Source organism: Salvelinus alpinus, chromosome 35, assembly GCF_045679555.1.
Source record: "Salvelinus alpinus chromosome 35, SLU_Salpinus.1, whole genome shotgun sequence".
Taxonomy (NCBI): Eukaryota; Metazoa; Chordata; class Actinopteri; order Salmoniformes; family Salmonidae; genus Salvelinus; species Salvelinus alpinus.
The window spans coordinates 7113949-7137727 of NC_092120.1; the positions used below are offsets into that span (position 1 = coordinate 7113949).

At 44.5% G+C, this 23779-nt stretch overlaps 1 protein-coding gene across 1 annotated transcript; it reads left to right on the forward strand.

Annotated features, from left to right (window-relative positions):
* The first annotated feature begins 1990 nt into the window (after positions 1-1990).
* LOC139564355 (R-spondin-3-like) lies at positions 1991-22688 on the forward strand. Its single transcript, XM_071383823.1, has 6 exons — positions 1991-2787; positions 9773-9964; positions 10353-10496; positions 10780-10926; positions 11235-11420; positions 21601-22688. Exons 1-6 carry the CDS (start codon positions 2694-2696, stop codon positions 21837-21839), a joined length of 1002 nt encoding a protein of 333 aa, XP_071239924.1. The 5' UTR covers positions 1991-2693; the 3' UTR covers positions 21840-22688.
* The last annotated feature ends 1091 nt before the right edge of the window (positions 22689-23779 follow it).

Here is a 23779-nt window from a genome sequence, read left to right on the forward strand (position 1 = left end):
CCCTCCCTTATGTTCAACATCTTGGGGACCTATCATCTTCATTCCATGGATTTTGAGTACAATGTCGGCACACTATCAGTGACAAATACAATTGGAGATGTGAACATATCATGGTTGAGGTCGGTCCTTTGCATCTTAGCTGTGGTTAAAGTATTTGACATTCAGACTAGAGGAGAAATGAATCAATATTATACAAATCCATCTGTAATACTACTGCATGGCCTGGTTCTGTGTAGGTGCAGTTGACAATGGAGACTTTAGTTCACCCTCCTACAGTAAAAAGAACCAACACAATGCTTACATTATATTGCACATCAGTGTGATTGATGTAGCAGCCACAATGGAGGGAAGTATTGGTCTGCATTATATTATTCTAAACATCAACAGTTAGAGCTGGTTAGAGAGAGGCCTCCACTCTGCTAATAGTGCCAGACATGTAAATAACCCCTCCTCTAGGAATGAGACAAGCAGCAGAGGAACCACTATTCAATTCAATTCAAAGGGCATGGGAAACATGTTTACATTGCCAAAGCAAGTGAAATACTGTAGATATTAAACAAAAGTGGAATAAATGATCAGACATTACACTCACAAACGTTTCAAGGGAATAGAGACATTTCAAATGTCATATTATGGCTTTATACAGTGTTATAATGATGTGAAAATAGTTCAATTACAAAAGGGAAAATAATTACATATAACTCTCTCTCCCCTCTCTCTCCCTATATCATCCCTCCCATCGCTGGTGTTGTTGTTGGGATAGAACATACAAGTACATATATTTGTGTTAGTGTGACCATCCCCACACAGAATGGAAGTGGATCTCTCAAGGTTTTCCTAAACAACGCTGCCCTCAAAACCTGTTCCGTTTATATGAATCACTACAGACAGACGCTTTTATGGCACTGACTCCCTCTAGAGGTGATGGGACAAACTGCTTCTCTCCTCTCATGGTATGGCAATGAGCATGTCTATTGCCTACCTACAGATGTTCAGTTAAGCTCCCCTTGTTAGGGGCCTTCTTTAACAAGAACACCATACAATAACAAATAGGTTAAAGAAAAATGATGCCATTGTCCAAAGTGCTTTGTTACATAAACATGCGCGCTCCGTACTGCATACCCAACTGGTTACGGCGCGTAATGACAGCATATATATGCAATACAGATATTCCTTTAGAGAGGGTCCCATGCTGACTCCCTCGAGCTGCTCACTGATCGTCTTCTCGTATTTTATCTCTAAAGTGCACAAATTCATAAACAAACTCAAGAGCCATAATTGCCGTGGAGAATTACGTCAGTCTAAAATGGAATATATTCAGTAGCTTCAAAAGACACGAGTTAAGGAGCCTGGCTTTGGGTTAATTGTATACCGCACTTTAATCGACAGTCCCCCTCAAACCAGATTAGGCTATACTACGAAATGTCTCTCTCTCTCTCCCTCCCTCTCACTCCCTCTCACTCTCACTCTGTGAGAGCTACGCGACCGCAGGTCCATCAGAGGTTCCGCTCGCTGCACACTAGACCAAGCTCGCGTGTTATATATAAGCAGAGAATGGGAGACATGTCTCTTGAAGTTTCAAGTGATTGTACATCAAAAACGACACAAAATAAACAGCACGCCATGCAATAAGGCTTTCTAGCACAAGTGCACTCATTGTTTGTGTTCTTGATGATTGCAATTAGTGCCATCTACAAACAATTAAAACGTTTAAAGTGTGTTTCTCTGTAGCCAGAAATAACAGTAATCAAACATAATAAAAGCGTATCATAAAATCGAAATTAAAAGGACTATTTGGCCATAAACAGTGAATATCTGAAATTCCATAGAAATACTACGTGCGTAAAACAGCGCAATTTCCCAATGATACATTATCAACACCATGCCAAGTAAAAGGCTTCTCAACGGAGGGGTCAAACGCGAAGGAAATCTAACGTGGGGGTGCTTGCCCTCTAAATAAACTTTCGAGCGTGTAGAGGGAGACCGCAGAGGGCTGAAGTCATAAGAGAGCGAGTTGGAATGGGGGAATGAGTATTGCACGCAAAACTGAAAAGATCTGAAACTGCGCAGATTATTTTTGCTTTAACTGTCGACCAACGAGAAGTGCGCGACAATCAAGTTGGTTCTCACCTCATCGAAACGTGTTAATTTATTACAGTTAGGTGCTGCTGCAGCCAGTGACGCGCGCGGCTCCCAGTTTTTGTCTACTCGGTTAGATGATGGGGATGACGCGATGACCTCCTACACGCAGGGCACAATAAAGTAGCCCTCACACCTGGACGTGCAGCGAACTTCGAGAGAGTATCAGTGGAAGATACAGGAAAAGGACAACTGAAACGGTATCAATATGCCAGCCTCGATTATATGATCTACGCTTTCTTTCTTTGAGTATCTACTTTTTCCCGCGGTGGATGATAATCTAACGGTTTGATTGTGGGAATATGCTCACTACGGATACCTGATTTGGTCTCGCTTTGTGGCACACATGAGGACTCTATCAAGGATGTTACTGTCTAAACGGCCCAGGTGTCATTGGGCCATCGTAAATCAGACATCACTCTCTGCGCAGAGCAGGGGATTCTGCTCTTTCCAGGAATAAAACAACACATTCCCTCTCAAAAAAGTGGAATCAAAGCTGCACTTTTCTGGAGGACATTGACATTGGCTATACAAGTCATCATCTCCGGGTTACTATGCAATTACAACTGATCTCCTTTGTTTTGATCTTGCACTGCATGGAATACACTGATTGTCAGCAGCAACCCTCTAGGCATCGGCAACATAAACGTGAGTAAAGAGCGCCCGCGCATGCAGTGAGTTGCTCGCGCGCACACACATGCTCCTGGTCTCTGTTCCATTCAACCCTATTGCAGTGTTGTAGTGCCTATCATACCATATGACATACATCTTTTCATGTAGATGTATAAATAACAGAACAATATGGGTACTGTATCAAGGTTAACCGATATGATTTGAACATCTCATACTTGACAATGACATTTACAATGAAAGATCATGGCATGGCTAGGAAATATGCCTAATTGGGTTGGAATGCTTTTTGGTTGAGGTGGAGATGTAATAACATAGTCCTGTGGTTCTCTATTACAACATATGAAACGTCCCATAAATGAATGTGTCAAAACAATGTTGATAGGGTGGGTAGCTTATAATGTATAATATGATACCGTTTTTTAAGTACAGCCCGCATTTAGTAATAATCAAGGGCAACTCGGCCAATCTAAAAAATGTGTTGTTTTCAGATCAATAAACTTTAATTTTAATCACTAGGCAAGACCGAGTGCCTCTGTGGAACTCACTATATTGTGTCTACAAAAGCAATATGCGCACTTTACTCTCTGCAGCGGCCAATTTTACGCACATGTCCTCAACCACACCGCAGTCAATCATTGGACTGCATGGCGTTCAACATTACATGACCCTCGGGGTTGTCATTTTTTACTGATGAAATTCAACCAGTCACTGTTCCCTGACAGTTTTCTTAGAAGTGTATTCCACAAAGCTCCATCAGCAGTGCCGGCTGCATCCCCTAGTTCCCGTCGCTCTCTAGCGGCCAGTGGCAGAGCACTTTTTACGCGGCATGTCTGCCGACAAACTATGTTATAACTTTCTGATCTAAATTATTAATTACATACAAAGTTCACGTGAAGTGTATTATATTTGCATTTCACTGATGTTATGGAATGTCTGCAGTGCTTGTGCTTCCTTGACAAACTCCGTGCAACACTGAGTAGAGCTTTGAGCATGTGGCAGCGCGTGCCATCTAACCACTGTTAGAGGATGCTGATACAGTTATCGTCTTGATTGTAATACATGTAGAATATAAGATTGTGCATCTAATATGAAAATACATGAAAGCCTGGCCATGTTCATCTTTAAAGGGCGTTCTGTGTAGAATTGCCAAAGCTGTAACATATATTTTTGTTTACCATAACTGTGACTTTCTGTGGTGATAATATTTTGTGGTGTTGAAAAAATGGAAGATGGAACTCATATGTTCATATTTAGTTGGCAATTCAGAATACAACAATTTTTCAGTTAGAAATTCAGAGGGGTTAGTATCTTGTATGAAATTATTTACAGTATTTCAAAGCTATGAAGCAAAACTATCATCATATCCAAAACACAACAAAGAAGCTCAGGTAAATCAGTAGACACTTTACTTATTTTTTTTGCTTCCTAGATGTTCAGAGTATGAGCACCATTGACCATGGCAGGGTTCTCCAACCCCGGTCCTGTGTGTTAGTGCTGGGCTGGAACAAAAGCCAGCACTTCCAGTAGTTCTCCAGGACCAGAGTTGGAGAACCCTGCATGAAGGTATCCGTTCAGCATCTTTCTTTAAGCCTAATAGATATCATGTTCTGTGTCAAGTAACTCCACAGGTCTCACCCTGTATCGTCAGTAGTATCATGGAGCTTGCTTTACTATTCTCTCTCTGCACTATATTGAAGTTCCAGATGAGCTTCCAGATGTGCTCTTCTGCCTTAGTAGAATGGTTGAGTATTGCATGCATCACCTGTTGCCAGGTGGATTTGTTATCTGGAAAGGTAGGCTAGTAACCAACAATAGTGGTGTTTTGGGGTGCGTCCCATACGCATTACCTGGAGAAGTGTTTAACGTCTTAAGAACCACTTCTTCAACATGATATATCGTCTTCTTATCTAAACCCTACATGCATGTGTAGAAATTGTGGGTCCACATTGGTTTGTGGGTGCATTCCAGATAGACAAACTGTGGGCCTCCCCTTGTGCATCGCAGCCTACTTAGCTGGTGCTAATTGAAGGAGGCCGACCTGACATATGACTATCTGTGATAGTCAGACAGAGAGAGCAGGGTGAATGAGCTCTCAGTCAGGGACCTGACCATGCAGTCAACTGGCCAAAAACATTCCACTTCCTTCTGCCCTTGATGTATCCACAAATGAGAGATATGAATGCCTGCGAGCAAACACAAGATAGCATAATGATTTCTAGAATAGAGGCCAGAATGATCTCTATGTGGTCTAGAATATAGATGCCAGATGATTTCTGTGTGTTCTAGAATAGAGGCCAGAATGATTTCTAGGTGTTCTAGAATAGATGCCAGAATGATAGTAGGTCTAAAATAGACTCTAGATGTGAATAACAGATTGGATTCCTAATAAAGGGAAAGAAGGACAGATAATGAAAAAAAAGGAGGGGGGAGATATGCAGAGGTTCAACACCACAGCGTTTGATTAAGAAAACATCTTGGAAAGGCAAACTTATTTTTTTTAGGTCTGTGCCCTATGACTTGCGTGTTTGTCTTCATCATTCTGCTGTTAGCCATTTTGTTTATATCTACACATGATGCTCAAAATAATCATGGTTGTTTTCATCTTGTGGTCAATGATTTTAACTTTACAAGTGGTTCAAGCAGTTCATGCAATTGAAACCTCACAGTACAGACTTCACAGTACAGACCTCACAGGACAGACCTCACAGTACAGACCTCATAGTACAGACCTCATGCAGGAACATTTGTGTTGTGGGTATGCAAGCCGCCTAATTGACGTTGGGCAATTCCATGGTAACAGAATAATGCTGAGACTCAGATGTCTTACTTTAAAATGTATGCCAAACAAAAACCATTGATTTCAAAGTTTAACAAACTATATACACAAGGACTAGTTTTAACAATTTCCACTGACAATGTTACAAAAACCCATTTCCAGGAAGAACTTTGCATCTGCACAGATATTCCAGAAAATTTAGATTTTTAAAATTTCCTATGTAAATTGTTCAAAAAAGTAATTATGCATAGAGTTCTATCGTTTGTTAAACTTTGAAATCAATGTTTTTTGTTTGGCATACATTTTAAAGTGAAAAATCAGAGTCTTAGCATAATTCTGTTACCATGGTATTGCCCTGTTGTGTCAGTGCGAGCTAGGCAAGGAGAGGCAAAATTCCTCTGTGTTAAGGGTTCTGTGAATTAGGGGGCCTTGGCAGGAACACATGTGGGCAAATGGACAGCAGTTGTAAAGATTGCTAAGATATTTCAAACACAATCTCTGTGATCTATTGCAATCTGGCAGCTAACCCTGAAGTGAAGGAGGGAAAAAAGGCCAACACCTCAGCCACAGCACAATATGCCAGAGAACTAGGAGGAAAAAACACCTACTGCACACACTGATATGCTCCTTGCGTAGCTCTGCAGTGGTGAATACTGAGACTAGCTCTTACCATGTGTCGCAATCCCAGAAGTTGCCCCTGAGATGTTCCCCCTAAGAACTGATATAGGATCTGCATACCTTCCCCAACCCCTTACATTAACCATCAAGGGAAATCATTACAAACTGACCATAGACCAGTGTCTAGCTCTAGCAGTAGCAATCCAATCTGTACTAAATGAGCTCAAAATATCTGACTCAGTCAGGTGCTCCCTGTCATTGCATCAGGTACTATGCATGCCATTCTCTGGCCTTTAACCCAGCTCTTGAGTGGGCAGATGTATTACATTTTTTACCATTGTAGCATAGAAAAAAACTGCAACATTTCCTCTCTTCCCCATGGAAACATTTGTAGAATTGCTGAAAATCTGATTTAAACTGCAACATCACCCCCCCCCTCCCACCAAGGCAAAATGCCATTAACTTTAAAGCTGCAAATATTTCTCTCCGCCGCCAAGAGGGGGACACTAAAATGTTTTGCGTGCGAGATGGGGGGCTTAGGGCCCCCAAAAACCTGCACACATTAAAGTCCTTAGCCTTATGAACATAGAAACTTGGTTGCCGTTTCTATGCTACAATGGTAAAAAAAAATTATACATCTGCCCACTGGGCACAGAAGTCATTTCAACATCTAGTTTGATTTACATTTGGTTGAGTTGCCAGCTAACATGAATTCAACGTGAAATCGACCACAACAACAAAAATCACCACATAGTTGGATTTCGGTAAAAATTTGTGTAAAATAAAGTCAAAATTCACTTGCGTTGATAACGTTTTGCAATCAATTTTCCACGTTAATTCAACGTCATCACATTCAATTTTTTGTTGTTGAAATGACGTGGTAAAAATGTTGATTCAACTAGTTTTTGCCCAGTGGGTGGTAATCAGAATGTGTGTCAAGTTATATGGCTATGATTTGATTAATGTTTGAAGTGACATTTTATGATTACCTTCAAAAAAGCAATTATTTCACGACCCTAAAAAGGTATTGTTTACCTTAAATGTTTTTAAATAAATCATGTAAATTTGTTTGGCCCGCGGCCCACCACTCAGATGATATTTTGTCCCACCAATCCCAAAAGTTTGAGCACCCCTGGTTTAAAGTAACCCAGAGCCACCTGCTAGTACCATTTTCACATCATGCCAACCCAAACCATAATGTGCTGGCTCAGATATGATCTTTTCACGTGTCCTTTCCTGCATGGTTCCAGCAACTAAGGTACAGTAGATGCATAACCAGGCACAATACAGCTCAGTTCAGCTTGGTTCAGCTTGGCTCAGTAGTGTGAAATGGCAATATATTTCCTCAGTCAGGTACTCACTTGCAGCTCCTGCTGGTAGTCCTAGTATATACCCAACCTTTTCTCCTCTCAACCAGTCTGTCCTCATCTCCACCGTCCTCTGAGGTCAAGCTCTGTAATTCAACGAGAGTTAAGCCATTTGACGTGCTGCCCTACAAGTCAGTCACACATAGCTTAAATCAGCAGCAGCAGTCAGGACGCATGAGTTTTCACTTGTGCCCAGTCCAAGATGACAATTTATGGTAATGGAGCGCTGCTCAGTTCCCCATTTGTCTGTAGACTTCTCACATACTGTGATGACACTATCCCTCTTTCAAAGACACTGTCCTACCCTGGGCATTTTATAGCCTCCTTATAGTAGAGACTGGACACATTTATGCAGGATTTTAACCTTTAGACCAACATTTTGGAAAAGTCTGAGTCATAACACTTTCCTATAAACATTTTGCGTACATAAAATGTTAATCATTTCAACCAGAGCAGGTGCCAACCTCCACACCAACCAACAGAGAAATTGGATGTTATTCACATTCTGGCAGGGCTTTTTTCTGAGCCTATGGAAATATCTCTGACACAAGGCTTGCTATCTGAGTAGGATGTATAGGCCTACAGACAGGCAGTTTTGCAATCCCTTTCTAATCCTACCATCAGTCATAATGAAAGCTCAGCCTTTCCCTGTTTCTAACACAGTCGACCCTGTGAACCATGTGGGTCGACAGATAGGCTTATCTTCAACACGAAGCATAATGAAGATGAATTTGAGACATGTTGCAAAGTTATCAGTGCCAGTGCCGATTACTCATCTTACTCATTTGGCTGTGTTCGCAGTGTCATGGCCAGACAGTCAGCTGGAGGTCTGTCTGAATATTGATAATGTTGCCAAATTGTTTCGTCCTTTTAGTCATAGTACAAGGAATAAACTGTACTTCTGCGGAGAGAGCGAGAATAAGAAGTGCGCGGCTTCTGGCGTTGCGTGCAAACCTTGGTATGCTTGACGTCTCATTTGATTATTTTTCCCTCCAAGAGAGTCCACAGGCCTGCTTGCTGCCTGTCATGTTTATTATTGAGTTGTTCTATGGTCACTGTTCCCAGAAAAATATGTACATCTGTAGCATTTTATCACCACCCAAACGCTTTGTTGGCTATTTGGTATCCTCGTTGCGGTAGTTGGATAGAAGTCATTACTTTAATACAATTCTACACAACTTCATGCACTCAATTTAGAAGACTACAAACAGTTCATATAGTCTGAAGAGCTATATTTGTTTAAATGTAAGCAGTAGTCCCTCTTTATTTAATTGGCATAGAGAGAGAGAGAGAGAGAGAGAGAGAGAGAGAGAGAGAGAGAGAGAGAGAGAGAGAGAGAGAGAGAGAGAGAGAGAGAGAGAGAGAGAGAGAGAGAGAGAGAGAGAGAGAGAGAGAGAGAGAGAGAGAGAGAGAGAGAGAGAGAGAGAGAGAGAGAGAGAGAGGCATAGTTGATTTGTGATATGTTGATTTGTGATGTGTTGAGTTGCAGTGTTGGTTAACACCTTCATCTGTCTCACTGCCGCAGTAATATATTCAAACTAGAACCTGAATTGGCATTGTCGATTCTATTAAAAACATAGACTATCCCCATTTACACATTAGCTCTATTGAATGTAAATGATAGTGTAACAACATGTTGAGGGATGTTCCTCTGTTCCACCGTTGTTGGTTGGCTTAGTGTGGCTGGGTGATGATGCACCTTTTACATATTGTTAAAGTCAGATACAGTACCATGTCAGTTGAGGGACGAGCGTCACGGAGGAGTGACGCCACCTGACGTAAGACATTGCCTTTTGCAATGATCATGTCGTTGTCTCAATTACTTTAGTTGACACATACACTTATGTTATTATAAGGCACTCTGGATAAGAGTCTCTGCTTAATCAGTGCTTCTCATCTTTGGGTAGCAGTACCCCGTGAGGGTACCTGCCAACCTGGCCTGTACACAGGGAACTTGGAAAGGACCCATATGCCAAACGATCAGTTGTACAGGAGGAGTGGGGTACTTCAGGCAGATCAAAATGTGATGATACTGGTACAGTATCCAGAAAAGGTTGAGAAACCCTGTGCCAACTTATTGTATGGTTGCTTCCAAAATGGCAACCTATTCCTATAGTGCACTACTTCTGCAGTGCACTATAAAGTCAATGTTGTGCCATTTGAGACACATACAAAGTAAAATGTCTAAACTGACTTTTGTCCTTCTGTGCCACATCATCTCCCTCCGTCTTGCCTGCAGAGATCCCAGGGGTGAGCTCAGGGTGCCAGGGAGGCTGTCTGACCTGCTCTGATTATAATGGCTGTCTGTCCTGTAAGCCCCGCCTCTTTATCTTCCTGGAGAGAAATGGGATGAGGCAGATGGGGGTGTGTCTGCCCTCCTGCCCCAGTGGTTTCTACGGCACCCGCTCGCCAGACAGAAACACATGCACAAGTAAGTTGCATGGCTATTACCAAAGACGTTTATAACCTACCTCTACTTTTACACTAAGGGACGGTTTACATAGACAGATTAAGCCTAGTCCTAGGCTAAAAAGCTATTTCAACTGAGAATCTCCATGCTTTTTAGTCCAGGACTAGGCACACTATCTGTGTTTTAGTGTATGTATTAAGTCTATTTGGTAGCACTGCATGCCAGTCACTCCAAATGCATGATCTTCTATTATTTTGTACACTAAAATCTCATAAACAGATGTGCTTCTATGTGCAGCCAAGTGTCCTGTTATAGAGTGCTGCTCATTCTAACATACTGCATGTTCAACAAACCACTTCAAGAGCAACATAAATGTGCAGGCTGTTGACTGACTGACTGGGTGTTTCAGAGTGCAGGCCGGAGTGTGATTCTTGCTTCAATAAGAACCTTTGCATGCGGTGCCGAGCGGGGTACTATCTCCACCTGGGCAAGTGTCAGGAGAGCTGCCCAGAGAGCCTGGTCTGCAGCGACACACAAAGGGAATGTGTTCCCAGTGAGTAGAATATTAGACTATTACAATATTATTAAGTACTGATGGTGTTGGTGTTAGACACGTTACAAAGAGGGGGCTAGTGTATTGTATTAGCGTTACATATTTGTTTCTTTGTCTCAATCACATGATGTAAAATGTGGAGTTAAAATAGCATATCGTATTGCATTTGTTTTCTTAGAATGGAAGAATGCAGTTTAATGTAATTGTAAAGGTCTTTGTTGTGTGTGTTGATGTGATTTGACTCCAGTGCAGGTGTAATATTATGTATCTGTTGGTGTTTCAGAGTGTCCTGCGGACTGTGATGCCTGTCTGATCAATGACACATGTACAAGGTGCAGATCAGGCCTGTACCTGCTGCTGGGGAAGTGTCACCACGTCTGTCCAGACGAGTTTGAACCAAACGACAAACTCATGGAGTGTTCCCTTCAAGGTGAGCTCCAGAACAAGGAGGAGAGAGTGTTTACCAGTGGAGGCTGGTGGGGAAATCTGAGGATGTGCTCATTGGGCTGGAATGGAAAGGTATGGAACACATCAAACACATGGTGTGTTTAGTATCCAGCCAAAACAATTAGCCCAACCTCCGATTTAAAGTGGCACTAGCCTCCACTGGTGTTTACTTCAAATGCTTTACAGTGTCTTTGCCCTTCTATACGTGAATTTTGGTTGTGAATATCTTTGGTCTATGCCTCTTGTAACATACAGTGTGTGTCTCTCCCTCTTTCTTAATCATTTGTGCAGTGCACTGCGTGGTGGGTGAGTGGGGAGAGTGGAGCCCCTGCTCCCGGTCAGGGAAAACCTGTGGATTTAAATGGGGTGAGGAGACGAGGACCAGGGAAGTTGTCCAGATCCCTTCCGCCTACGGAAAACCCTGTCCCCCCATCTGGGAAAAGAAAGAGTGTGTCCTCAAGAGGAGGCGATGTCCGGGTAAATACTATAATAACTATACGGTGATCATCAGTAGTAGGACAAGTCACTATCTCCATTGTGAGTACAGTTGTAGGCTAGAGTTCCGGAACCAACTTTGTCTCTAGACTATAATCTGAAATGACTGGTCAGTCATCTGCCGCTCCTCTCCTCTCCTTAAGGGACCTGAGTTGTTGACTTTAAGAATATGCATTGTGGTTAGTGGATAATGGTGAAACGCCTGTGTGTCGTTGCTCTAACGCTTCGAATCCAGACTTTACGGATTATAAAAATATGTCAAAACACTCCTCGTAAACATTGATCTGATGATTTCTAATGAATTACAAAAAATATGTTTTCAGCTCCACAGCCCACCAGGCCCCAGCCCCCCAGGGCCCCAGCTCCACAGCCCACCAGGCCCCAGCCCCCCAGGGCCCCAGCTCCACAGGGCTCTAGGCAGCCTTACTTACAGCACAAACACAACCCCTCAGTAATGATTCAGCAGAAAAGTTTACTGTGAAGCAGAAACACACCGACTCCTCAAACATCCTCCCTTGGGGAGCCATGAGGCGACGAGGGGAATCAGCATTAGTTTAGACTAATAACAGCAGCTGCCAACACACACACAGATCTGAATACACACGCACATCAACTTGTCCCTTTAAAAACCATAGGCGGTAATTTGTAAAGAGTCCTGGTTGGGTTGAATCTGTCATTTAGGCTGTGAAATGTGGCCTCTGCTCCGCCCCCTGTCTGTCGTCTTTCTCTCTTTCTCCCCTTTTTCTCCGCCCTGCTGATACTCTCTCTTGCACACCCAAAGAAAACACACCACCCCTCCTTCCTCCTGAATGGGGCTCCTGTTCCCCTGTCCCGTGGTGGAGTGGGGGGCTTAGTGTGGAGTCGGTGCTGTGCTGATCGGCCTGATGGGGTGGAGGCAGGCCAGAGCTGTGGGTGGGTAGGTGGGTGGGTGGGTGCGTGTTACACACTGTAGGCCGAGGCCTGGTTATCACACACACACACACACACACACACACACACACACACACACACACACACACACACACACACACACACACACACACACACACACACACACACACACACACACACACACACACACACACACACGGTTATCGACCTTGCCCCTGTGTGTGATTACCCAGCTGCTTCCCCCGGGTCGGCCGGCCGGCTCCTGGAACATCCAGTGAGCAGAGCTAATTATCTGCTCTGGCGCGTCCCCTCCGCTCCATGTTTACGTTCCGCATACGCCACGGGGTCACTGGTCCGACCTCCGCCAGCTCGCACTAATCCCCACCAGCCCCTCAGACACTGATACATCCTCCTCCCTCTATCCCTTCACCCCTCCATCTTCCCTCCATCGCTCCCCAAGGACCTCCGTCCATCCCCAAACCAGGTTTATTTGTTATTTCTCCAGCCAAGTTTCGTTTTTCTCTAGAAAGAGCTCTCACTCTTTTTCACTATCTCTTCTTTTCTCCCTCTGCCTCTTTTCACCCCCTTTTCTCTCCCTGTCCCTTTTCTCTACCTGTCTCTTTTCTCCCCCTTTTCTCTCAATGTCCCTTTTCTCCCCATTTCTCTTTTCTCCAGCCTTTCCTCTCCCTGTCTCTTTTCTCCCCCTTTTCTCTCCCTGTCTCTTTTCTCCCCCTTTCTCTCCCTGTCTCTTTTCTCCCCCTTTTCTCCCCATGTCTCTTTTCTCCCCCTTTTCTCTCCCTGTCTCTTTTCTCCCCCTTTTCTCTCCCTGTCTCTTTTCTCCCCCTTTCTCTCCCTGTCTCTTTTCTCCCCCTTTTCTCCCCATGTCTCTTTTCTCCCCCTTTTCTCTCCCTGTCTCTTTTCTCCCCCTTTTCTCTCCCTGTCTCTTTTCTCCCCCTTTCCTCTCCCTGTCTCTTTTCTCCCCCTTTCCTCTCCCTGTCTCTTTTCTCCCCCTTTTCTCTCCCTGTCTCTTTTCTCCCCGTCTCTCTTGCCGTCTCCCTCCAGCTCTCCCTAATGGCTGTTGTTTTCTAACTTCTTCTCTTTTGGCTCTCTCCATCTGTCTTTTCTGTTTTTAAACAGAACGTTGTAACCTCCATGTCACCCCCAGTCCTCCCCCTCCTTATGAATCAGAGAGCAGGAACTCTCAATATGAATCAAGGAGGTTTTACGCTCCTTATCCACAAAAATGACAACAGGAGCTGGACTTTAAACAGGTCCAGTACTTAGAGAAATATGGAATGTCACAGAATGAATCACGGGGCAAGAACCCTCACCTTTGCTCTTCCTCTAAAACAACTCTGATTTGGTCGTTTCATCTCTAGTAAGCTCTGTTGAGCTACAGTAGCCAGAGGTGTCATGTCATTTCAGTGTACAGTGTCCTCCTCCCCCTCCTTCAACATGCTTGGTTGTCATAAAAGTTTACATACATGTCCTCGCCCGCCTGCCTGCTGTCTCCTTTGTGTTAACAACTGTGGCTAATTTGTCCTCCAAACCACCGGTCCCCTATCTATCTAACCCAGCTAGAAGGTATCCCCCTCCCGTCCCCCAGTGAGGGGGAGCGGGACAGGCGTCCCGTAGCCTTCAAAGCTCCGGGCATTTCTCCTGTGGGACAATTCAGAGCTTTTAATCCCAGCCTGGCTCCCACCAAAAGCCCCCTGGACGACAGTGTGCCTGCCATGGAGGATGTTGCCCCCTCTGCGTCATTAGACTAATTATGCTCCTGCACATCCCCTCTCTGACAGCGGGCCAAACTGTTTCCCTGCATGCACACACAGGCACCCTGACACACAAACACATAGCCGGTCTGCACTCCAGTGAGCACTGAGCAGCATGATGTCTAGTACTTTATGCAACCAATGCACAGTGTAATTGCACTGCATAGGAGTGTGTGTTGGAGGGTGATCCCGAGAAACAATTTCAGCTGTTTTCTTACATATATCTCCCCTTTTCACCCCAACTCTATGTTAAAAATGGTAAATAATCAATGCCAGATGACAGTTCAATGAAAGTATCAATTCAGCTGAGATATGTAGCTAGGGCTAAGCAACGTGAAAGCCAAGCACTTGCATAAACTCTTGTGAAGTTGCAACACTTTTGAAAGCTGTCCTTAGTTACAGTAATCTTATAATCCAGCTCTGTTGATATTACTTTTACAGTCATTTTTCACAGTTCTATTTTACAGTTTATATAAACCACAAGCCTGAACCTGATCATACTTTACGTAGACACACGTCACATCAAAATGTTTGTTTTATAATAGCCGCACCCCCATACACACAAACCATCCCAAAAAACACTGCCAGTCATCCACTGCAGTGTAGCGATGATGACCATGCTGGTAAGAATGTGCTAAATCTCTGTCGAAAGTATTTTAATTCAAGTGTCTCCTTCAGGTCCACTGCATCGCTGGACAGTTTATAGAATTCATAGACACAGTTCAGACAGACAAAAGCATTCTCTGATAAACATACCCAGATGAAGTTGTGCCTTGGGTTTTAGGAAACCCAGAGATTATGACTAAGCCGCTTATCTTTAAATGGTTATGACAACAAAACAATGTGTGTAGAGGGGACTTCCTGTGTTGAAAGAGCCAGAGGAGGGGTGGGATGGGGGGCGGAGTCAGATTCAGAATGCTGCTCATCTCTTTCTCTCTCTATCATTCTCTCTCTCTCTCTCCCTCATTCTCTCTCTCTCTATCATTCTCTCTCTCATTCTCTCTCTCTCTATCATTCTCTCTCTATCATTCTCTCTCTCATTCTCTCTCTCTCTATCATTCTCTCTCATTCTCTCTCATTCTCTCTCATTCTCTCTATCATTCTCTCTCTCTCATTCTCTTTTTCTCTCTCTATCATTCTCTCTCTGTGTCTCTCTCTGTGTGTCTCTCTCTCTATCTTCCTGTCTCTCTCTGTGGCTCTCTCGCTATCTCCATGTCTCTGTGTGTGTGTGTGTGTGTGTGTGTGTGTGTGTGTGTGTGTGTGTGTGTGTGTGTGTGTGTGTGTGTGTGTGTGTGTGTGTGTGTGTGTGTGTGTGTGTGTGTGTGTGTGTGTGTGTGTGTGTGTGTGTGTGTGTGTGTCTCTCTCTCCCTCTCTCTCTCTCTCTATATAAATATACACTGCTCAAAAAAATAAAGGGAACACTTAAACAACACAATGTAACTCCAAGTCAATCACACTTCTGTGAAATCAAACTGTCCACTTAGGAAGCAACACTGATTGACAATACATTTCACATGCTGTTGTGCAAATGGAATAGACAAAAGGTGGAAATTATAGGCAATTAGCAAGACACCCCCAATAAAGGAGTGATTCTGCAGGTGGTGACCACAGACCACTTCTCAGTTCCTATGCTTCCTGGCTGATGTTTTGGTCACTTTTGAATGCTGGCGGTGCTTTCACTCTAGTGGTAGCATGAGACGGAGTCTACAACCCACACAAGTGGCTCAGGTAGTGCAGCTCATCCAGGATGGCACATCAATGCGAGCTGTGGCAAGAAGGTTTGCTGTGTCTGTCAGCGTAGTGTCCAGAGCATGGAGGCGCTACCAGGAGACAGGCCAGTACATCAGGAGACGTGGAGGAGGCCGTAGGAGGGCAACAACCCAGCAGCAGGACCGCTACCTCCGCCTTTGTGCAAGGAGGAGCACTGCCAGAGCCCTGCAAAATGACCTTCAGCAGGCCACAAATGTGCATGTGTCAGCATATGGTCTCACAAGGGCTCTGAGGATCTCATCTCGGTACCTAATGGCAGTCAGGCTACCTCTGGCGAGCACATGGAGGGCTGTGCGGCCCCACAAAGAAATGCCACCTCACACCATGACTGACCCACCGCCAAACCGGTCATGCTGGAGGATGTTGCAGGCAGCAGAACGTTCTCCACAGCGTCTCCAGACTCTGTCACGTCTGTCACATGTGCTCATGTGCTCAGTGTGAAGCTGCTTTCATCTGTGAAGAGCACAGGGCGCCAGTGGCGAATTTGCCAATCTTGGTGTTCTCTGGCAAATGCCAAACGTCCTGCACGGTGTTGGGCTGTAAGCACAACCCCCACCTGTGGACGTCGGGCCCTCATACCACCCTCATGGAGTCTGTTTCTGACCGTTTGAGCAGACACATGCACATTTGTGGCCTGCTGAAGGTCATTTTGCAGGGCTCTGGCAGTGCTCCTCCTTGCACAAAGGCGGAGGTAGCGGTCCTGCTGCTGGGTTGTTGCTCTCCTACGGCCTCCTCCACGTCTCCTGATGTACTGGCCTGTCTCCTGGTAGCGCCTCCATGCTCTGGACACTACGCTGACAGACACAGCAAACCTTCTTGCCACAGCTCGCATTGATGTGCCATCCTGGATGAGCTGCACTACCTGAGCCACTTGTGTGGGTTGTAGACTCCGTCTCATGCTACCACTAGAGTGAAAGCACCGCCAGCATTCAAAAGTGACCAAAACATCAGCCAGGAAGCATAGGAACTGAGAAGTGGTCTGTGGTCACCACCTGCAGAATCACTCCTTTATTGGGGGTGTCTTGCTAATTGCCTATAATTTTCACCTTTTGTCTATTCCATTTGCACAACAGCATGTGACATTTATTGTCAATCAGTGTTGCTTCCTAAGTGGACAGTTTGATTTCACAGAAGTGTGATTGACTTGGAGTTACATTGTGTTGTTTAAGTGTTCCCTTTATTTTTTTGAGCAGTGTATATATACATATATCCCTGTCTCTCTCTGTGTGTCTCTCTCTATCTTCCTGTCTCTCTCTCTCCCTCTATAAATATATATATACATATATCCCTGTCTCTCTCTGTATCTCCCTGTCTCTCTCTCTCTATAAATATATATACCGGTATACATACAGTGGGGAGAACAAGTATTTGATACACTGCCGATTTTGCAGGTTTTCCTACTTACAAAGCATGTAGAGGTCTGTCATTTTTATCATAGGTACACTTCAACTGTGAGAGACGGAATCTAAAACAAAAATCCAGAAAATCACATTGTATGATTTTTAAATAATTAATTTGCATTTTATTGCATGACATAAGTATTTGATCACCTACCAACCAGTAAGAATTCCGGCTCTCACAGACCTGTTAGTTTTTCTTTAAGAAGCCCTCCTGTTCTCCACTCATTACCTGTATTAACTGCACCTGTTTGAACTCGTTACCTGTATAAAAGACACCTGTCCACACACTCAATCAAACAGATTCCAACCTCTCCACAATAGCCAAGACCAGAGAGCTGTGTAAGGACATCAGGGATAAAATTGTAGACCTGCACAAGGCTGGGATGGGCTACAGGACAATAGGCAAGCAGCTTGGTGAGAAGGAAACAACTGTTGGCGCAATTATTAGAAAATGGAAGAAGTTCAAGATGACGGTCAATCACCCTCGGTCTGGGGCTCCATGCAAGATTTCACCGCGTGGGGCATCAATGATCATGAGGAAGGTGAGGGATCAGCCCAGAACTACACGGCAGGACCTGGTCAATGACCTGAAGAGAGCTGGGACCACAGTCTCAAAGAAAACCATTAGTAACACACTACGCCGTCATGGATTAAAATCCTGCAGCGCACGCAAGGTCCCCCTGCTTAAGCCAGTGCATGTCCAGGCCCGTCTGAAGTTTGCCAATGACCATCTGGATGATCCAGAGGAGGAATGGGAGAAGGTCATGTGGTCTGATGAGACAAAAATAGAGCTTTTTGGTCTAACTCCACTCGCCGTGTTTGGAGGAAGAAGAAGTATGAGTACAACCCCAAGAACACCATCCCAACCGTGAAGCATGGAGGTGGAAACATCATTCTTTGGGGATGCTTTTCTGCAAAGGGGACAGGACGACTGCACCGTATTGAGGGGAGGATGGATGGGGCCATGTATCGCGAGATCTTGGCCAACAACCTCCTTCCCTCAGTAAGAGCATTGAAGATGGGTCGTGGCTGGGTCTTCCAGCATGACAACGACACGAAGCACACAGCCATGGCAACTAAGGAGTGGCTCCGTAAGAAGCATCTCAAGGTCCTGGAGTGGCCTAGCCAGTCTCCAGACCTGAACCCAATAGAAAATCTTTGGAGGGAGCTGAAAGTCCGTATTGCCCAGCGACAGCCCCGAAACCTGAAGGATCTGGAGAAGATCTGTAGGGAGGAGTGGGCCAAAATCCCTGCTGCAGTGTGTGCAAACCTAGTCAAGAACTACAGGAAACGTATGATCTCTGTAATTGCAAACAAAGGTTTCTGTACCAAATATTAAGTTCTGCTTTTCTGATGTATCAAATACTTATGTCATGCAATAAAATGCAAATTAATTACTTAAAAATCATACAATGTGATTTTCTGGATTTTTGTTTTAGATTCCGTCTCTCATAGTTGAAGTGTACCTATGATAAAAATTACAGACCTCTACATGCTTTGTAAGTAGGAAAACCTGCAAAATCGGCAGTGTATCAAATACTTGTTCTCCCCACTGTATATCCCTGTCTCTCTCTGTGTCTCTCTCTGTGTGTCTCTCTATATCTCCCTGTCTCTCTCTCTATCCCCTTGTCTCTCTCTCTATCTCCCCGTCTCTCTCTGTGTGCCTCTCTCTCTTCCTGTCTCTCTGAGTGTCTCTCTCTGTCTCCCTCTCTCTCTGTGTGTCTCACTCTATCTCCCTGTCTCTCTCTGTGTGTCTCACTCTATCTCCCTGTCTCTCTCTGTGTGTCTCACTCTATATCCCTGTCTCTCTGAGTGTGTCTCTCTATATCCATGTCTCTCTCTGAGTGCCTCTCTCTTCCTGTCTCTCGGAGTGTCTCTCTCGGTCTCCCTGTCTCTCTGAGACTCTCTCTGTCTCCCTCTCTCTCTGTGTGTCTCACTCTATCTCCCTGGCTCTCTCTGTGTGTCTCACTCTATCTCCCTGTCTCTCTGAGTGTGTCTCTCTATCTCCATGTCTCTCTCTGTGTGCCTCTCTCTCTTCCTGTCTCTCGGAGTGTCTCTCTCTGTCTCCCTGTCTCTCTCTCTATCTCCATGTCTCTCTCTGTGTGCCTCTCTCTCTTCCTGTCTCTCTCTGTCTCCCTGTCTCTCTCTCTATCTCCATGTCTCTCTCTGTGTGCCTCTCTCTCTTCCTGTCTCTCGGAGTGTCTCTCTCTGTCTCCCTGTCTCTCTCTCTATCTCCCTGTCTCTTTCTGTGTGTCTCTCTCTCCATCTCCCTCTTTCTCTCTCTTTATCTTCCTGTGTGTCTCTATATCCCTGTCTCTCTGAGTGTCTCTCTCTGTATCTCCTTGTCTCTCTCTCTATCTCCCTGTTTCTCTGTGTGTCTCTCTCTATCTCTGTCTCTCTGAGTGTCTCTCTCTGTCTCCCTATCTCTCTCTTTATCTCCTTGTCTCTCTCTATCTCCCTGTTTCTCTGTGTGTCTCTCTCTATCTCTGTCTCTCTGAGTGTCTCTCTCTGTCTCCCTGTCTCTCTCTTTATCTCCTTGTCTCTCTCTATCTCCCTGTTTCTCTGTGTGTCTCTCTATATCCCTGTCTCTCTGAGTGTCTCTCTCTGTATCTCCTTGTCTCTCTCTCTATCTCCCTGTTTCTCTGTGTGTCTCTCTCTATCTCTGTCTCTCTGAGTGTCTCTCTCTGTCTCCCTGTCTCTCTCTTTATCTCCTTGTCTCTCTCTATCTCCCTGTCTCTCTGTGTGTGTCTCTCTATCTCTGTCTCTCTGAGTGTCTCTCTCTGTCTCCCTGTCTCTCTCTTTATCTCCTTGTCTCTCTCTATCTCCCTGTCTCTCTGTGTGTCTCTCTCTGTCTCCCTCGCTCACTCTCTCTGTGTCTCCATCATTATTTTTCTCTCTATCATTCTCTTGCTCTGTCACTCTCTTGCTCTCTCTCTCTCGGTCTCTGTTACAGTCTCTCTCTCTCACACTTTCACTATCTAGTTATCTCACTCTCTTGCTCTCACTTTCTCTCTATCCCTCTCTACACCCCCACACATTGTTTGGACCCTACACTCCTGCTGCAAGAGCAACCCACCAAACCCCTTTCAATAATGCCTCTTTCACACTGCACTATACACACACACACCATACAAACACACACATATGCCATAAACACACACTGGACACACACACACCCTACAATCTTCCTGGCCTTGTGGGATGTATGGGGGCCTCTCCTCCTCTCCTGCCCTGAGCTCAGATAGTTCAGATACAGATTACAGCTGGGGAGAGCTAGTACTAGTGCCAGCACCAGTTTTGTCTCACCTTTGAGGCTGGTGGGCTTTCATTATTCCTGCCGACCAGAGCCAGGGAAGACTAAACAGAGTTGGATGGTAGGGCCCTATATCGCACTGGCTCGACCCCAGGAATGTGCGCTGCGAGCCCTTCTCTGCCTGGTCAGGATGGAGCGGAGCTCAGAGCACGGCTGGGCTGATTAATGGACACAGGCTGAAGGGGGGCCAGGGGGAGAGAGGGGCTCCGTGCCTACCTCAGCAGTTTCGCAATTCTGCTGCTTACACATGGACAGCACAACACGAAGAGGGCCAGTTTCAATTTGTCGATCTGTCTTTTCTCTCTCTCTCTCTCTCTCTCTCTCTCTCTCTCTCTCTCTCTCTCTCTCTCTCTCTCTCTCTCTCTCTCTCTCTCTCTCTCTCTCTCTCTCTCTCTCTCTCTCTCTCTCACTCACTCTCTGGGGGGGTGTTTTATATTAATGATGTGGGGCTTTTCAGCTTTCAGTGGTAAACTCTACAACATTCCATGAAATTGATTTGTTTATGAGATGGCGAAAGAGCAGATCAACTGAGCAGATAAACTATTTAAAGGCATTCTATTTTTGAAAAAGCCTTTCAGTGGAGAATTGCAACAGCTGAAATAAACCTTGCTCACAGGGTGTGGCCACTGTCTGTGATGCAAGGCTGACCTCTAGTGGTGAATAGGGGGAACATGTTTGTACTGTGCCATATTACAGTTACTCCCTGGACAGCCATCATCACACCCATTCTCTCTTCATATTCATCTTATTCTGTATATCCTCATCTGAAAGTGCAGCTCCTGCCATGACCCTCAACCAGCTCTCTATGTAAAGTCATGTAGATCACTTGAAAATATCAGAGATTTAATCTACAACAGAAATCATTATAAAGAGACTTTAAAATTGATACATTGCACAGGCTGTGTATAGAAACAGAATTGTTTTCTTTCCTTGGTAAACTCAAAAGGCACCTTTTAACCAGATGCCAGCAGTTGACAAACAAGTGTTTTCTGTTCTGTGTTTTTTTATATCTCTAGGGGAAGGCAAGGGGAGGAAGGGTGAGCGGCGGGGCGAGCGGAGAAATCGGGACAACCGCCGGGACAAGGACAGCCAGGGGGAAGGCCGGCGGGAGAGGAAGAAGGACAGAGAGAGGGAGAGGGGGGAGGCAGGTGACCGGGAGGACTCTGAGAACAGGAACAAGACAGAACAAAGACGCCGGAGAGGCCAAAACAGAGACCCTGTTGTCTCACCTGAGGGAGGAGGTCCTACACAGTAACGGAGCCTGGAGGAGCCCTCTCACTCCACCCCCTCTTTGTCCCCCTCGCCCCCTCAACTCCTTGCTGAAGGGGTGCTGCTGCTACCTGTATTATTTAAATATATACTGTATATGCACAAGAGAGATGGGGTCACTCGATCGGGCCACTACAGACTCTAAGGACTTCTCCCCTACATACCTACCTACCTACCTATCTGCCCCCCTCCACCACACACCACTGAGAGGCCGCCTCCCCCTTCCCGTCCTGTCCTCTAGTTTCACCAGACCAGAGAGACCCAAGAATGCTGTTGATTGGACGGGAATGAACAAAACTGCTCTTGTGATTGGATGGGACTGTACAGAGGAGAGGAGTGAGACATTCAAATGTGACAGTATGGGGATGATGATGTGTTTGTCATTGGGAGTCGGGACAATGTAAATGCTTGTTGAATGGGTTATTTAAAAGGGTCCCGCCCAGTTAAAAACAAACTTTGCGTCTTGGTTTGAATGTAGATTTAATTTGTGACATTATGTAGAATTGTTGTTGTTGTTTAAATGTCTTTATGTTTTTGTTTGTTGTTTTTTGCTGAGTAAATTATCATGGGATATCAGTAACAGAAAGACAGTCAGATGTGGTTACTGCATCCAGATGTATAGTAAACATATGAGACAAACCGACTGAATTGATTTTGTGACAGAATGAGGACGGACCCCAGTGTTTTCCTCCCAACTTATTATTGGTCATGTTTGTTCAGAAGTGTCCTGGACAAAGTGTTAGTTTGCCTATCTGTGTAAGCAGGATCTGTGCTTTCACACACCACCTCTGCAGAAATCAAAAGCATCTGTATGTCAAATAAACTATAATGGGTTTGTACTTGTCTTTGTTTTTCATTTGTTATCTTTGGGCAATTCTATGCCTGAAAATATTTTTGCTATCTCAGATTGTTCTGGCAACTGTCACATAAAAACTTAATTCAGGGGAAGGTTGTTTGGCATGCTTTTTCAATTTGTTTCACAAACCATTTGGGGGAAAATCATTATAAAAGTGGACAATTTCTAAAATATATATATATTTCAGAAACAAAACACTCCATGTTTTAGAGCACACTATATGGAGTATAATGACACCACGATTTTGTCTTTATCATGTACAGTTCATGGATCATTTTACAGGGGACATCTGTAGGTCTAAAAGGGACGAATTGGCCACTTTCATCCCACAAAAATAGTTTGTGGTACAAATCTAAAAAACATATCAAACATCCTTACTCCCATATGAAGTTTCTATGTGAAAATAGCTAGAACATTCGGAGATAACCAAAATATTCTTGGGACACGCTAGTATGGGATCGCCCCTTTATTATGTGTCAACTACATCAATAAACACTCTCTGGAGATCTGCCTTTCTAATTTCAGATTGACTGCGTTTGCTTAGTTTTTGCAAGTCTTTTGAAGATATATCCATCCTTAACACGGTTGTTTGTAAGTTTATATAGGCCTTCACATAAATTGCATTAAATAGATGGTCATAGATAGCCAAAGAACTGTCCGTGACATGCTGAATCAAACGCACCACAACCTTACTTACCTTACCAAATGCAAATACAGTTTCGGTAACATTTGGAATTTAACTTTCATATAATCGAGAAATATTCTATTATATCCAAAAGATACAGTTACTGTACGCAGTTTAGGACAGTTGCACCCAGTTGTATTTTGAGAAATACATGCGATCCAGTCAAAAATGTGGAATGGAGTAGACCAGTAGAATGGACCAATGGAAATGAGAGCGCAAGGTGAGAGGATGTGTGGTAGCGGAGGCGGTGTGTGAAAACAGCCAGGTGCAACTTTGCAAAACTGCTCACAGTAAGTGTATCCTTTTTATTTAATAATAATACAATTGAAAGAATCTTTCTCGCTTACATGAAAGTTAAGTTCCAAAGGTTTATAAAACCGTATTG